Source organism: Eleutherodactylus coqui, chromosome 2, assembly GCF_035609145.1.
Source record: "Eleutherodactylus coqui strain aEleCoq1 chromosome 2, aEleCoq1.hap1, whole genome shotgun sequence".
Lineage (NCBI taxonomy): Eukaryota > Metazoa > Chordata > Amphibia > Anura > Eleutherodactylidae > Eleutherodactylus > Eleutherodactylus coqui.
The window spans coordinates 223,997,171-224,014,349 of record NC_089838.1 but is presented as its reverse complement, the minus strand read 5'-3'; the positions used below and the strand labels follow the sequence as shown (position 1 = coordinate 224,014,349).

The 17,179-nt window shown below is 41.9% G+C and overlaps 1 protein-coding gene across 1 annotated transcript in view; it reads left to right on the top strand.

The window, feature by feature from the left end:
- Positions 1–11,111, top strand: part of LIPC (lipase C, hepatic type) — a 234,169-nt gene extending 223,058 nt beyond the window's left edge. Inside the window, exons 9-11 of the mRNA XM_066589963.1 lie at positions 5,366–5,486; positions 7,545–7,754; positions 10,752–11,111. Coding sequence (XP_066446060.1) covers positions 5,366–5,486; positions 7,545–7,754; positions 10,752–10,887 — 467 coding nt within the window. The 3' untranslated portion in view covers positions 10,888–11,111. The remainder of the gene's footprint in view (positions 1–5,365; positions 5,487–7,544; positions 7,755–10,751) is intronic.
- Positions 11,112–17,179: the final 6,068 nt, after the last annotated feature.

Here is a 17,179-nt window from a genome sequence, read left to right as displayed (position 1 = left end):
GAACCTGGCTGAACTGGATGGACATTGTCTTCTTTCAGCCTAACATACTACGTTACTATGTTACAAATGTGTCATAGAAAAGTGGGCAGGGGTCTAGGGTTGTACCCGGTGCATCTAATTTGTTAAGATTTCCAGTTAGTTTTCTAAGTGGCAGAAAACACCATAGGCTACCTGATAAAATATTGCATGGGGTAAAGATGCTGAAGTGCCAGTTTAAATAACTGTAACCCAATCTGTGAAGTATCTTCAGTTATGCAATAAATATTTAGTCACTGAGAACTTAAGCCTAGGAAGCAGTGGATGTGGGGTCACTAATACCTACTGCGCTATCCATGGTCCTGATGGAAGAATCAGTAAAACAGACAATTTTCTGCCTCTACCAGCTATAAACATGTATTAAAAAGCTATTGAATATGCACTACAATATAACCAGATATCAAATGTGTGCATTACAAACCACCTGCAAGTAGACTTCACATACTTGCATTGGTCTAAGTTAAAAGCAAAGATTTAATGATACCGTGTTTCCCCGAAAATAAGACAGTGTCTTATATTAATTTTTGCTTAAAAAGATTAAACTTGTTTTACATATATAGCTGCCTGGACACTATTTAAATTGACTTTTTTGAATTACCTGTAAGCAGCACTTAATTTTGGAGTAGGGCTTATATTTCAAGCATCCTCAAAAATCCTTAAAACTCATTTTGCATCTGCAAAAATCCTGGAAAATTATGCTATGTCTTATTTTCAGGGAAACAGGGTAGCATAGTATGGGAACAGGGCAAGCAGCATAAACAAATATTGTATATAAAATGAGCTGCTGTGTCTAAGAATACAGCTAGACTAATTGGGTTAATAGGATAATAGCAGAGCAGATCTGTCACCATACTGTTTCTTTAAACACAGCAGTATAGTCTAATGGCAGAACCTTTAACTCCTTCCTGACCAGCCCACATAAATGAAGGAGCTAACAGACGGGTCCTTGTGCTTGCAGCCATTAATGTATATGTTGTGTGTAACAGCACTGTGTTCTCTGCATACATTACTATCAGCAGGATTGGGCCGCCACACTGATAGCCCCATTCTGTAGTATGATGTGTAACAAAAATTAACAGTTCCCTATCACAAAGAACTCCACACACAGCAGTCATATTAAGAGATGTGCTTCTGCATTGAGGTGGTTGTATAGGTTCCATGCGGTCAGTAATGACGTCACAGGGATTCCCTGTATAGACGGGCCTTGGAGGCATACAGAAAAGAGGCGATGTGTGTCCTCATGTCTTGGCATACAGATCACAGATAACAGTGATCTAATGGGCTCTTACCATTTGATCACTGTTTACCAGTAATCAGTATGTGGGAACATACAGGGAATATATTATCTATGTGTTCCCTGCTGTCCCCATAAACAAATTACTGATAAATGGTGATATAACCCGTGCACCCTAAGGCCCAATGCACACAGGCATATTTGCATCGCAAAATGTGGAGCAGGCGTCCGCCTCCGGATTCCGCAGCAAATAATGCCCATAAACATGCTATGGAAAATCATTTTTCCATGTCCATGAGCAGAAATTATTTGTGATTTTCCGCTTGCGGAGGGAAAATCACAGCATGTCCTATTCCAGAGCAGATTCTGCGCGGACAGTTTCCATTGATGTCACTGCGGAAGAGTGGCAGATTCTGTGTCATCGCCTAGTGACGGCAAAGCATTTTCTGTACTGTGCATGTGCACCGGCCCGCACATCCGCAATACAGAAAAGACGACTGCAGACAGGTATGCAGGGGTGACTGGCCAGGCACAGGGTCAGATTCCACTGTGGGATCCTGCATGCTGTGTACATTCAGCCATTAGAAAAATTAAATAAATAAATATGATGAAGTGTAAATAAATAAATAAATAAATAAAATGAGAAAGAAAAATAAAGTTGCCCTTCCCCTAAAAGGGTAAATGCCTTCCCAAACCTGCATATACCAATATTAGACATCCTGTGTGACATGGATGTGTTTTGCATGAGCTTTGGGTACTCTGGCATTATTATGTTCCTGTCACACAGAATATATGTTACGTAAAACGTACAATAATTACCGCCAGCTACCATTTTTAGTCTGCTATATCACAAGCCTATGTGCTTTGGTGTCTTTACTAAAAATATTTGTACTTGGATGATTATCATCCACATACAGAGACTGCGGCTAAAGATAAGGGAGATACATCTAAAGATAAAATATGGTTTTGGTTTTTGCTGCTTAATCGATATCATTACACAATGTGCAAATATTTGATACTGCTATGGAAGAATTAGGGTTAATTCTGGGGGTAAATGTTATTAATTGAACTGTCTTACAGCACAGTATGGGAAAATTAGGGAAAACTGTGTTTTTCGTGTTTCTGACTATTTTTCCCCTAAAAAGACCTGCAAAAATAATTAAGATTCATTCCCTTTTATAATAAGAAGAAAGCTCCATGGGTTTCGAAAAAAGAAACAAAATTTTTTGGGGGTAGACTAAGAAACAAAAAAACCTCAAAAAACCTTTAGGCCACCTTTTCACATTCCGCAGCAGATGGTGCAGATTTGGCTGCAGTTTTTGTAACAGATCTGTTGCAGCATTCCGAAAGTGAAAATTTGCTCAGGGTGTGAAGGTCTGAAACACCCCTGGTCATAAAGGGGTCAAATTGTATTTTAGTGCTTTAATTGTACACCCCGAATCTGCAGAAGAAATAAGCCCATGTATTATACATGGAACACATCCCACATAGCTTGAATTAGTTGAAGAAAAGCAATCTCACAAAAACAAAGTTGCGTAGCCTTATTTTATAAAAACTAACTCCCCATTTCTGAATACGAGATGTGTTTTTCCTTACTTATGGTAAAACACTTACGTGCTTATGCAGTATGAGACAGAAACAGGTGTGCATTGGGTTGCTTTGCCTTATGGTAGTCTTTCCATATAATTTTGTATTCCACCCATTATCTTACATGTCAGCATGAACTCCTGTATTAATATTTGCTGTGATATGTAGGGAACAATGGTGCTCTGGCAGCACATGTACACTGTGTTCTCAGCTTGTAACTCTTAGTTCCTGAGGTGACATAGCTATCTTCCTTGCTCAGGATTCTTCCCTAGAGGTAATAGTATGAACTCCTCCAAAGGAATTTGGGATAGATCTTTTCATTCCTGCTTTGACTTTGAAGATGCATAACCCAGGGTTAAATCTCAGCTTCTGTTCCTTAGGAGTCTGGCCAGCTCACTTTATCTCCATTTGCCTCAGGCAGCACACTGCAAGATTTTCCCTACAAGAAACTCAATGTACCTGTAAATTCAACCATGTAATTTAGTTTGTATATTGCTTGCAAAGGATAAGAATAAATTATAAAAAATAATCATTATGAAAGTAGATTTCAGTGAAAGCTGTGGAAATGCTGATTATTACCCATGACACAATTTTAGTAGACTTTGTCTAATCAGATACAGTTGTCAGACTTGATGAGATGTGTCTGTTTGTCTACGTTACATCACAACATCTTACCCACTGCTCAAGTTGTCTGGGTTATGACCTAGTTATGGCTCTGTGAGATTTAACATATCCTTATCTATAAGATGAGCAATTTTCCAAAAACCTTTCTTCTTTCTTTTTAATTATAAAGAGAAGCAGATTTCCCCGAGACTAATATTGTATGCTTGCTTCTAATATAAATATGCGCAAAAGAAGCTGCTGCCTGAATCCCAATGTGCAAGATTTTATTGTACCATCCCTTCTTTGTGAGCCAGAAGGAACATATGCAGGCGCCCAGCCAAGCACGAGAAAGTCTCAGTAATTGCTCTCCGACACCTGAAAGCATTTCCATTCTGCATACAGACTAACATTTATAGCCATAATTAGTCTGCTGAGGACTCATTGTTACTCCACAAATCAGTAACTGCTATCGAACATTTGTGGTTCTATGTAGGAATATACATTCACTTCTGTCAGATAACAAGAGGTGGGAGCCAGGTTCTCCAAGCACAAATAACCAACTCCTATAATGGATGGTCACGGATGTGTTCCTTGAATTTCCCACATCTTCTGAGAGGCTTAGAGAATGTAATCAAAAGTTTGATAGTGAAAGAAGTAAGGGGAAAAAGTACTAAAGTACTAATATATGGATGACCACATTGATTTCTCAGTAGTGCTTCATGTAGTCAAATCCACACATATCCATATCCAAAAAAACTGGGCCAACAAGAATAGCCGAATCAGACGCATAAATGATGAGCCAAGAATAATATGCAACTGGTTCTAAGAAAAAAAGAAGTAGGAACTAAAGTTTAAGATCTGCACATTTAAAAAAAAAAAGATCTCTTCTTCCAGGAAATTGTATACTGAGTGATTTAAAGTCTTAAATGATTTAAGTAGCAATAAAAAAGGATCAGATCCCATTTTGTAGCCAACAAGAACATTCTTTTCATTCCCCTAATAAGTGCTTTGTAGTGACAGAGAAACTTCCTTCCATGTACTGTATAAAATATCAAACACTCTTCCTGAATATTAAGTACACCGTGCAAAATATCTCCTGAAATAAAGTGTTTGGTGAAACTACTTGGATGTTTGCAGAAACACAAATGGCTGATATCGAAAAGTACAAGACAGAGAAACAAGAAAGCAAAAATATGGCTGGCAAAAAGGATACAAAATTGAGAACAATGCCAGGATTCGTTCACTTCTCATTTGTTTAGTTTCTGCGTGTAAACAGGCAGTCATTCACTTTTTACTGGTTACCGTGAATAAAGGGGGAAGAGGGGCTGGAACATTCCCTGGTCCCTCTGCCTCCATTCACTGAGCAATGCTCATTCCTAAGTAGAAGCATCGCTGGGACGACCCGCCAGGTCATCTGCACCCGCCAGGTCATCCCATGTGAAAGGGTCCTAAGAAAGCTAGGTTTCAGTCAAACAAAATATGTCCTACCACAAGGTAATGACTCAAGGTACACATCGAAAACCCAACATGTATCTACTTACTTCTGAAGATATTGGCTTTTTATACTAAACAATTAAGGGTGTCAATAATGCTGACCACAACTTTAGCTCTGATACCCCAATCATTTAGAGACAGATAGGTGTGCATATTAAGCATGGAGGGGTGAGGTGGGCTGGGTGACAGTGATGTGGGCCTGGAAATCCAAGAGACCAGATCACTTAGCAGATCCAGAATGTAATTATGGATAAATAGTTGTGAACTGTGATCATTCTATGAGCAGCTTGAGTAATATTGTGAATTACTGTATTTGCTTTAAAAAACAAACTAAATTGCAGATTTTATAAAAGTAATACATGTGAAGAGCTGCTAACATCATTCACAATACTATTATATTGATTGTTGCAGCTCATCATTACCAGTTCAAGATCCAAGTAACCAATCATATTGCAGACAAACAGGTGTTTCCTTACCTATCAGCATCTCTTACGGGAACTAAAGAAGACATAAAAGGCATATCATTAGAAATGTGAGTTTGGAGTCACATATATATGTGTATATATAAAAATTTATTTTTTTTTTAATTAATTTTTTTTTCAGACATTCATTGTAAAAATACTGTATGTTTAAATATTATATATATAAAAATTGACAAGGTAAACAAATCAAGAAACAAAAGCAGCTTAGATTCTCTAAGAGCTCTTTCACATGAGCATGTATCAGCCGCCATTTTCACAGCCGGATGATATACGCTACGATCTGATGCATTGGATCCCAATGCATCAAATCACATGGCCGTATTGCTGCAGCATAAAAGTGCTCAGCCAGGCCAATATAGCACCGGGCACTTTCACGCAAGCCTGAAAACATAGTCCTTGAACTATCTTTCCATCCGGAATACTTTGGCCGCTGTATGGGCTCCTATGGGAGCCAATGACAGCGCCCGGAGAAGGGAGGTGGGAGAGAGTTTAGCAGCTGACTGCTAAACTCCCTCACTCTTCTCTCCTCCCCTCCGGCTGTTTGCAATGGGAGGGGGAGGGGAGGGGGAGGACTGCCTCCCATTGCTGGCTGCGGACAAGGGGAGGGACAGGTACATAGCTCTGCCTCTGTACTGCCCACTCCCATTGCAAACAGACGGAGGGAAGGGGACACAAAGTATGTGCCAGAACGTTAGATTTAAGCGTCCGTTCACGCGTTTTTACAGCGCTGGCGGGTGCATGTGGAAGAGGCCTAAAGGTGTGGGCTAAGCTATCTACCCTCCAGAATTGGTTATATGCTTCATGCAGACTGGGAATCTTTGCATGGTGATTTTTACAAGTATAATTTATTAGAATACGGAAGCGTATTCCTCATTGTCATGCGTCCTAAAGTTAATTACCATGTAACAAATATATATATAAAATGCATTAAGACTTATTGACACCAGCTTTAGAAAATGCTTGGTAATAGGCAGTACAGTGAGCATGAGAAAATAGCAGCTCATATTTCATTACACCTATGGGGGTAAGAAGTACACAACATCACAAGGATAAGGATTTAGACCCAATGCACATGGACAGATTTTTGCTGCTGGATTCACGTCCAGAATCCCGCCACAAATTCCACAGCAATATCCATCCACAGCATGCAATATAAAATGATTCTTCCACGCACGCGAGCGGAAATCACTTGCTCGAGGAGGAAGAATAGCAGTATGCTCTATTTTTATGCAAGACTCACATAGACAGCTTCCATTGCAGTCAATGGAAGCCGTCCATCTCGTGGCTGTTCCGTAATGTCAATTTTGAAATTGCCTCTGATCTGTGTCATCGATGGCGTATCATTCTCTGCACTACGCATGTGCAGCTGCACGCCCGCTGGCACATCTGCAGTGGATCCGAGACAGGATGCATTGGCTGGCACAGGGTCGCATTTCGCTGCAAGATCTCACAGTCGGTATCCGACCCGGCCGTGTGCATCTGGCCTTATAGCGACTGTCCTGTATTAAAATTAATCTTATTTTTATGCTTAAATAGTGCCGCTCTTGTCCATGGGCTCTGCCTGGCATTACAGCTGTAACCCTTTCAACAGAATGAACTGAAATACCAGCCATAACCTGAGTAGTGCAGTGCGGTTTCTGGGAGGAAAAAAAACTGCATGTTTTCTAATTCTGGACATCACAGAGGACTAATAATGGAGTAATGGCCAAAAGCTAGAACATGCTGCTATTTTTTTTCTTGCACCACTGGAACATATAAAATAAGCTAACTTTCCTGTTTTCCACAGCTCACTTGTCAGCTTTGCAGTTTAGACTTTGCCAGATTCAGCAGAGGGGAGGGATTTAATAAGAGACCTATTTTGAAGTTTTAAAAATAAAAAAATCACCAACATCGTAAAAATAACAGCAGATAGTAATAATGTAATTTACATTCAAAATAGTATCAAAATGACATCACATAAAATTGTGTGGGCTATTACAGTCTACAAAACTTTTCATTGCATTAAATATTTATGTCAAAGATATAAGACCAACATGTGCTGTGTGTTTTGTATGTGTCTTTAGCTGACATATGTTGTTGTAAAGTAATAAATGATATTTGTATCCCAGATCTGGAGGCATAAGGGAGAGTGGAACCTACTCTTTCCTGGTCACATTAGACACTGATATTGGAGATCTCATGATGATTAAATTAAAATGGGAAAGCAGCAAAGACATTAAGAGTTTTTGGTATACTTTCCAAAAGAAGATTTCATGGGACACACTCCCAGGAGTCCTAGTAAAGAGAATAAGAGTCTTAGCTGGAGAAACTCAGGAGAGGTTAGTATCTGAACTGCAGCTCAAGATAACATTTTCTATGTGAGCAATGAATTGTGTCTTACAGGAAGTGCTCATCAGAGTATAATCCACTTTCTAGCCATATTGTACTATGTAAAGTTAAAGGATTTGCGTGGCTATGTTGGTCTGACAGCTGGGACCCCCACCCGCATGCTACAGCCCCTTGTTTTCAAGGTCTTAACAGTCAGAGCTGCACCAATCACACGTTGATGGTATATCCTAGGGATTATGTTCGGGCCCACACAATTTTAATATTTATGTGAAGCAAGAGTGTCGTAAATAGGTTGCAGCTCCTTAACATATCTAGTAAAAAAAAGACCATTTCGAGTTTACCATCTGATGAAATAATCTTTTCATACTTAGTCGGGTGCGGTGCTCTGTCTCATTTTTCCCTTTGCTTGCCCTAAAAATGTTAATGGCCTGCAACTACAACGAAAACATTGTATTAGTTAAAGCTGTATATGCCGCCTGTTAACTTCGACAGAATGTCACTATAATGGGGGTGGGGGGTGCTGAAGATGTATCTCACTCCATAATCTAGAACAAAAAGCAAAGAGGAGGAGGATGGTGAACTCTGGGTGAAAACAATTCCATAAAATGCTGCATTTATAAAACGATTTATGTTGCAAAACATGGGAAATGATAATCTTGACACATTATGGATTTACATTTCAACAGCCTGTAAGCACAGATTGCCTGATATCTTAACCCACCTCCAAACCCACCTTGTCATATGGAATTTTCGACAGTTTTGCTAAATAAAACAGAACATTATGCTGGGCTAACCCTCTGTGCAGCTTCCTCTCTATAAACATTAACTATATGATTATAGACTTTGCCTTCTATCATTGGGTTTTGTACATTTGGCCATTTTCGTGGCAGATCTGTTGTGAATTTTAATTGTGTGATCCTCGCAAAAAATCTGCAAAAATTGCAGTATACTGCAAGTGCAGGGCAGCTTTAAAGCTTAATTAATTACTCACTAAGAAGGGGGTTGTCAGAATCAGCTGAATGAGAACAATATCCTACTAAAGGAGTTTTTCACTGATTGATGGCCTATCCTTAGGAGAGGTCATCAATAGTTGATCAAGTGTTTGCTGGGCTAGTGTGCTGATGCTCAGAGCTGATCTCTGCAGGAATTAATCAGCTCCATTCCCACCACAATGGCTAGGCTTAGTATTAAATGCTTAGTTCCCATTCACTTCAGCGGATGCTGTGCCTGCACTACCAAGCATGGTCACTGCACTGAGAATGGAGCTATCTGCTTTCTATAAAAGTTAGCTGAGTGCATGAGCGCTCTGGCTCAGAGAACAGCTGATGAGTGGGTGGTCCCTAACAACGGACCCAAGTCATTGTACTATTCTGAAGCTAGGACATCAATAGTTTACAAGTGGACAACCCCTTTAAGGCGAGAAACAGTGTATTCTCAGTTTGATTTCTAGATGACTTAGAACCCCTTGTAATGACTAGGGGTCTAAGAGGTCCGGTTCTGAGCTAAATTTCCTTGATAAACAGGATATAAAGCAAAAAAAAATTGTTGTGTGACAACCGCTTTAACCCCTTCCCGCTCCAGGGTGTAAGTTTACATCCTGGCAGCGGGGTACTTCCCGCAACAGGACGTAAACTTACATCCTGGGGATAGCGGAAGATCATAAGGGATCTCACGCCATCCCGCAGTAGAAGTCGGCTGTCAGTCATAGCTGGCCTCCCGCTGCAACAGCAGGGGTGCATCAGAAATAAGCACCCAGCTTTTAACCCCTTCCCTGCCGCGATCTATGTAGATTGCAGCATGGGAAGGGTTCAGAGAGGGAGCGCGCTCCCTCTGTGAAGTTGCCAGGCTCTCATGATATAATCGCAGGGAGCACGGCTGGTTGCCATGGCAACAGGATGCCAGATACCGGCGTCCTGTATTGCCATAGCCGGTGATTGCTGTATTAGCGGTAAAGCATTGCAGGGCAGTAGCCCTGCCATGCCTTATCACAGCGATCATCAGTGCTGTGCTGTAAGTCCCCCAGAGGGACACAAATAGTGTGAAAAAATGATAATAAAAATGAACAAAAAAGAAAAATGTAAAAAAAATAGTGCTTTTTGTCATATTAGCATAAAAAAAGGTTAAAAAAAATTTAAATCCCACATATTTGGTATAGTCGCGTCCGTAACACGTTGCACATGCTTTTGACTCTGCACGAAAAAAATCGTTAAAAAAACGGCAAATTTTTAGTCTATTGCCTCTCTAAAAACGTAATAAAAGTGATCAAAAAAGCCGTATGTACCCCCAAAATGGTACCAATAAAAACTACAGTTTGTCTCGCAAAAAATAAGCCTTCACAGAGCTCCGTACATAGAAAAATAAAAAAGTTACAGGACTTTGAATGCAGCGATTTAGAAAAAGAAAGATTTCCAAAAAAAGGGTTTTTATTACAGAAAAGTGGAAAAACCTAAAAAAATGTAAGCATTTTGGTATCGTTGTAATCGTACCAGCCCGCAGAAAAAAAGGATTGTGTCATTTATGCTGCAAGATTAACGCTGTAAAAAAAAAATTATATATGGCAGAATTGATGCGTTTTCTCTCCCTGTTATCATAAAAAAAAATAAAAAAGTTTTACAATATAGTCTATGTATCCAAAAATAGCACCATCAAAAACTACAGTTCGCCATGCAAAAAACAAGCCCTTATACGTCCACATCAACAAAAAGTTTAAAAGTTATGGCTTTTGAAAAATGGAGATGAAAATTCGCCAAACATCTTTGCGTCGTTAAGCCCAAAATAGGCCATGTCATTAAGGAGTTAAGGATTAAAAAATAATTTTGTTCAGTGTCAAAAAGTAACTCAAAAAAGTTTGAGCCATGCCCAGCATGTCACACAGGCTACAATAGAACAGGCTTTCTTCAGGGCCATGGTGGTGTGTACTGGAATGTGTAATTAACTAATATAAGGTGAAAACATTTTACATAAAATACATTGTTTTTTTTTCCCAGAATAACGTTTTGTGCTGAAACTGTCGATGACTTTGAACTCCATCCCGACCAAGAGAAGAATTATGTGAGATGTTTAAACAGACTTCAGAGGAAAAAAAACAGAAAACATCAGAAGCTACAAGGACAAGACAAATAAAACTATCTTCTGCAGTACTAATTCACTTGATAAAGCATGTTTAGGCGAATCTGAAGTCAACTACCCCAATGTGCCTTAAGATATTGCTGACATCTAAACTTTAGGACCACTTTTACAACTCTTTGACAGGTTAACTAGATCAATTTCTTTTTGTTCAACCATGTTCCGAGAGTCTTTTGCTTTTCACTATCACTTTTCATCATGTTTCAAAACGGCTTCAAATAAATTGCCATTTTCCATAGTGGTTTGTCCCATTTATTTGCAGATTGATGCTTATCATGTACTTGCTCACTGTATACTACTTGTTCCTTTTAATTTTTAGATGATAAAAGATAAGTATGACAACTCTTTGATCGGGTTACGGTAGATAAGGTACTGCATGGCAAATCTTCACTTAATTTTTCTTGAAACTGTACTTCTTAAGGCATGGCGAAATCTGATGGCTGTTTTGAACAATTAGGAATTGCCTAAATGTCTGCATTGAATATTCTGCAACCAGAATGTGGTACATTGGGGGTTAATGCAGAAGGCTAGCAGGGCAGGGTTCTCATGTCCCAGGCTCCACACTATACCCTTTTGCCAAGGAATCTGCTTCAGTTATATGGAGTGCAGGATGGACTTCGGACACAAAGATTTCGTAAAACAACTTTTATCTTTACTGTAACTGGTTCTGCATATTCAGGTTACAACAGTCCATTATAGCATAATGTGAGGTATTACATAACAGCAGTAGATAAATGCCCATTTGGTTATTGTGACTTTAAAGCCTCATGTCCACGGGGAAAAATCAGGCCCGCCGTGGATTCTTCATGCAGAATCCTGCAGCGGGTCCCTCCTTTCCCACGGACATGAGGCTTAAAAATAAGAATTACTTACCTGTCCGGACACTGCGGATCTTCCCTTCGTTGCGGCCGGATCTTCTCTCTTTGGCCTGGCGGATGTGCTTGACACGCCGGCAGCGTGCCGCAAGCATGCACCATGCACTCTTTCTTTTTTGAACTCCTGCTCTACCACGCTGGAGAGCAGGAATTTAGCTGCGGGTGTGCCGCGGATCCGGACAGCTTCCATAGGCTTCAATAGAAGCCTGCGGGAGACCCGCACTAAAATGGAGTATGCTGCGGGTGATTTCCCGCACACACAATCCGGAAAATGACATCTGCAGGTATTTAATTACCTGCGGGTGTCCAGTGCATCCCTATGGGGCATGGATCATGGGTGCGGATGATCCACTGCGGATCTGTCCCCGTGGACATGAGGCCTAAAGGTGACTGCTTTAGCAGCAGTTACTGAAAATACAGCCTATAATGCTTTTTGGAATGTCTCTTACTTGGCTCGTAACAAGAATACTTTTGCTAACAGTTATTGATTCAATTGTGAACATGCACAGTCCAATTTAGATTAACCTCTGCTGTGGGGCTCAAAAAATCACAGAGGTGAGGGAAAAAACAAAGACATTATTCACAGAAAAAGCCAAAAATACAATACCTGAAGGTCTGCAAAGCAGACACGGTCGCCATAGGCACGATCGCCATAAGGCAGGCACAATCGCCGTAGGGCAGCCGCAATGGCTGCTATAGCATTACGTCATACTGCAGGAGCGATCAAAGCATTGCATGTTAAAGTCCCCCAGGGGGACTTCAAAGTAAAGTAAGAAACAGATCAATAAAGTTTTTTAAATTATAAAAAAAAATAAACTTATAAAAGTTTAAATCACCCCCCTTTTGCCGTATCAATTATTAAAAAATCTAAATCATAAAATAAAAATATGTATTTGGTATTGCCGCGTCCGTAAAAGTCCTATCTATCAAAGTAGTGCATTATTTTTCCTGCACGGTGAACGTCCTCCGAAAAAAAAAAAAAAGAATGCCAGAAATACACTTTTTTAGTTACCCTGTCTTCCAGAAAAAATGCAATAAAAAGCGATCAAAAAGTTGTATGTATTCCAAATTGATACTATCGGAAACTACAGGACATCCCGCAAAAATTGAGCCCTTGCACAACTACGTCGACAGAAAAATAAAAAAGTTATTGCGCGCACAAAATGACCGCAGAAAATAATTGAAAAAAATTAAATATCTTTAAAAAAAAATACAAGTACTACAGCAAAAAAAAAAACTATATAAGTTTGGTATTGTAGTAATCATACTGACCCATAGAATAAAAATATCAGGTCGTTTTTGTTGCAGTTTGTGCGCCGTAGAAACAGGACGAATGTCGTTTTTTTTTCCATTTCTCTCCGCTAAGAATTTTTAAAAAGTTTTTCAGTAAATTATATGGTACAATAAATAGTGCCATTGAAAAGTACAACTCGTCCTGCAAAAAACAAGCCCTCATACAGCTGATGGATAAATAAAGGAGCTACGATTTTTTAAAAGGGAGTAGGAAAAAACAAAAATGGAAAAAAGCAAAAAAGCTCCGTCACTAAGGGGTTAAACTGAACAATTACCGATAAGCCAACGATGACTTATATAGCTGCATAAAATGAACGATGAAAGAAATTTTTTTATTGTTCAGCGTTCGATCATTTGCTGCATTTACATTGAATGATTATGATTAGAGATGAGCGAGCACCAAAATGCTCGGGTGCTCGTTACTCGAGTCGAACTTCCCGCGATGCTCGAGGGTTCGTTTCGAGTAACGAACCCCATTGAAGTCAATGGGCGACTCTAGCATTTTTGTATATCGCCGATGCTCGCTAAGGTTTACATTTGTGAAAATCTGGGAAATTCAAGAAAGTGATGGGAACGACACAGAAACGGATAGGGCAGGCGAGGCGCTACATGTTGGGCTGCATCTCAAGTTCCCAGGTCCCACTATTAAGCCACAATAGCGGCAAGAGTGCCCCCCCAACAATTTTTACTTCTGAAAAACCCTCATTAGCAAGGCATACCTTAGCTAAGCACCACACTACCTCCAACAAAGCACAATCACTGCCTGTATGACACTCCGCTGCCACTTCTCCTGGGTTACATGCTGCCCAACCCCCCCGCATGACCCAGTGTCCACAGCGCACACCAAAGTGTCCCTGCGCAGCCTTCAGCTGCCCTCATGCCACACGCTGGCCTCATAGCCACACCACCCTCATGTCTATTTATAAGTGCGTCTGCCATGAGGAGGAACCGGAGGCACACACTGCAGAGGGTTGGCAGGGCCAGGCAGCGACCCTCTTTAAAAGGGGCGGGGCGATAGCCTACAATGCTGTACAGAAGCAATGAGAACTCCAATCCTGTGCCACCTCTGTCAGGAGCTGCAAACGTGGGCATAGCAATGGGGAATCCATGTGCCACACAGTATTCATTCTGTCAAGGTGTCGCATAGCTCAATCCACACTGCAAGGGGAAAGCCGTCAGTGCTCTGCCCCCTACCCAAGTCAGTCAGTGCCTTTGTGCCAGACATGTCAAACACCACAATGGGAACTAAGTTTGCACCAACAGCATAGGTGGGTCCTAGGAAACCCAAGACATGAACAAAAAATTGATCTGAGCGGCCAAACATGGCAGACTTGCACCGCGCTCACGGCATAGGCCTGGGCCCACAGATTCAGCAATCCTAGGCTGGAAGCGGACTTTCACTGCACCCAGGACATAGGCCTCTGCACAAATGCTCAGCAATCGCGTGCCTACAGCGGACTCCAATACTAGTGTAGCTGTGCACGTCTCATTAGCTCTGTATTGCTTCTGTAGTTTGTCCCAATGCAGTGCCCCAGATAGTAGAGCTAACATCAGATTAAATACAGGTGGGCTTCAGCCCACACTGCATGCCCCAGTCAGACTGGGGTTCTCTATAAGTAGACACAAGCAGGTACAACTCCGTGTGGACCGACAGCATGGGTGGGTCCCAGGAAGCCACCGGCGCTACATAAATAAATCTCATTGCATTGCCCAGCACAGCTGAGGTAACGTCAGATTAAATGCAGGTGGGCTTCGGCCCATACTGCATGCCCCAGTCTGACCGGGGTTTTTAATACATAGACACTGGCAGGTACAAATCCCTAATGTGAAGTCCCTGTGGACCCAAAGCATGGGTGGCTCCCTGGAACCCACGGCGGTACATAAATAAATCCCATTGCATTGCCCAGCACAGCTGAGGTAACGTCAGATTAAATGCAGGTGGGTTTCGGCCCACACTGCATACCCCAGTCTGACCGTGGTTTTTAATACATAGACACAGGCAGGTACAAATCCCTAATGTGAAGTCCCGGTGGACCCAAAGCATGGGTGGCTCCCCGGAACCCACCGGCGGTACATAAACAAATCCCATTGCAGTGCCCTGGACAGCAGAGCTAACGTCAGATTAAATACAGGTGGGCTTCGGCCCACACTGCATGCCCCAGTCAGACTGGGGTTCTTTATAAGTAGACACAGGCAGGTACAACTCCGTGTGGACCGACAGCATGGGTGGGTCCCAGGAAGCCACCGGCGTTACATAAATAAATCCCATTGCATTGCCCAGCATGGCTGAGGTAACGTCAAATTAAACGCAGGTGGGCTTCGGCCCACACTGCATGCCCCAGTCAGACTGAGGTTTTTTTATAAGTAGACACAGGCAGGTACAACTCCCTAATGTGAAGTCCGTGTGGACCCAAAGCATGGGTGGCTCCCTGGAACCCACCGGCAGTACATAAACAAATCCCATTGCAGTGCCCAGCACAGCTGAGGTAACGTCAGATTAAATACAGTTGGGCTTCGGCCCACACTGCATGCCCCAGTCTGACCGGAGTTTTTAATACATAGACACTGGCAGGTACAAATCGGTAATGTGAAGTCCCGGTGGACCCACAGCATGGGTGGCTCCCTGGAACCCATCGGCGGTACATAAATGTATCCCATTGCAGTGCCCTGCTCAGCAGATCTAATGTCAGATACAATACAGGTGGGCTTCGGCCCACAGTGCATGCCCCAGTCAGACTGGTAATATGTACCTTAACAGTAACCGCGTTGGTGGGAATGTGGTCGCGACTGCGGACCTAGTAGCGCGGTTTTATTTAGTTGGTTTTCGGAATGTGGCCATGATTAAGTGGGCCGTGGCGGGGGGATGGTGGGGGGGCTCTCTTGTTGTGTCGTTAAAGGTGAAATTCTTGGACTGCCACCAGACGTACCAATGCAAAGGTATTTGCCAAGAATGTTTTCATTGTTGGAGGAGGAGGGGGATGTTTTTGAGGCACTACGTGTCCTCTCCACGTGTCCGTGGTTTTATGCACCTTAACAGTAACCGCGTTGGTGGGAAATGGCCTCGCCGCCATCATGTCTTTGGGAAGCCTCCGTTTCCACACCCCAGTGACATAGCATTAGCAGCGGTATAGGCAGAGCCAAGAATTAGTAACAAATTCAGCGGTAGCATTAGGGACAGGCCCCAGTAACATATCACTAGCAGCAGTATAGGGGGAGCACAGTATTAGTTCCATTTCAGTAGTAGTAGCAGTCTGGACAGGCCCCAGTAACATATCACTAGCAGCAGTATAGGGGGAGCACAGTATTAGTTCCATTTCAGTAATAGTAGCAGTCAAGACAGGCCCCAGTAACATATCACTAGCAGCAGTATAGGGGGAGCACAGTATTAGTTCCATTTCAGTAATAGTAGCAGTCAAGACAGGCCCCAGTAACATATCACTAGCAGCAGTATAGGGGGAGCACAGTATTAGTTCCATTTCAGTAGTAGTAGCAGTGTGGACAGGCCCCAGTAACATATCACTAGCAGCAGTATAGGGGGAGCACAGTATTAGTTCCATTTCAGTAATAGTAGCAGTCAAGACAGGCCCCAGTAACAATTCCGAAACAGCAGTATAGGGGGAGCACAGTCTTAGTTCCATTTCAGTAGTAGTAGCAGTCAAGACAGGCCACAGTAACATTCCCGTTGCAGCAGTTTAGGGAGATAACAGTCTCTTGCACATTTCAGTAGTTGCAGTATAGACAAGGCCCCAGTTACATTTATGTAGCAAAAGTGTAGGCCAACCCCACACACCTTGCTGTACCATGAGTGCAGGCGAAGCCCATAAAAATTACTAGGATTACACTGTAGGCGAGGGCCCAAAAGAATTGGTGCACCAACAGTACTAATATACCTCAGAAAAATTGCCCATGCCCAACCAAGAGGGCAGGTGAAACCCATTAATCGCTTTGGTTACTGTGGCTTAATTTGTAACTAGGCCTGGAGGCAGCCCAGTTAAAATAAAAATTGGTTCAAGTTTCAACGCTTTAATGAGAATTGAAACGTAAAAACATTGTTTACAAAAGTAATATGACTGGGCCTTGTGGGCCTAAGAAAAATTGCCCCGTTCAGCGCGATTACGTGA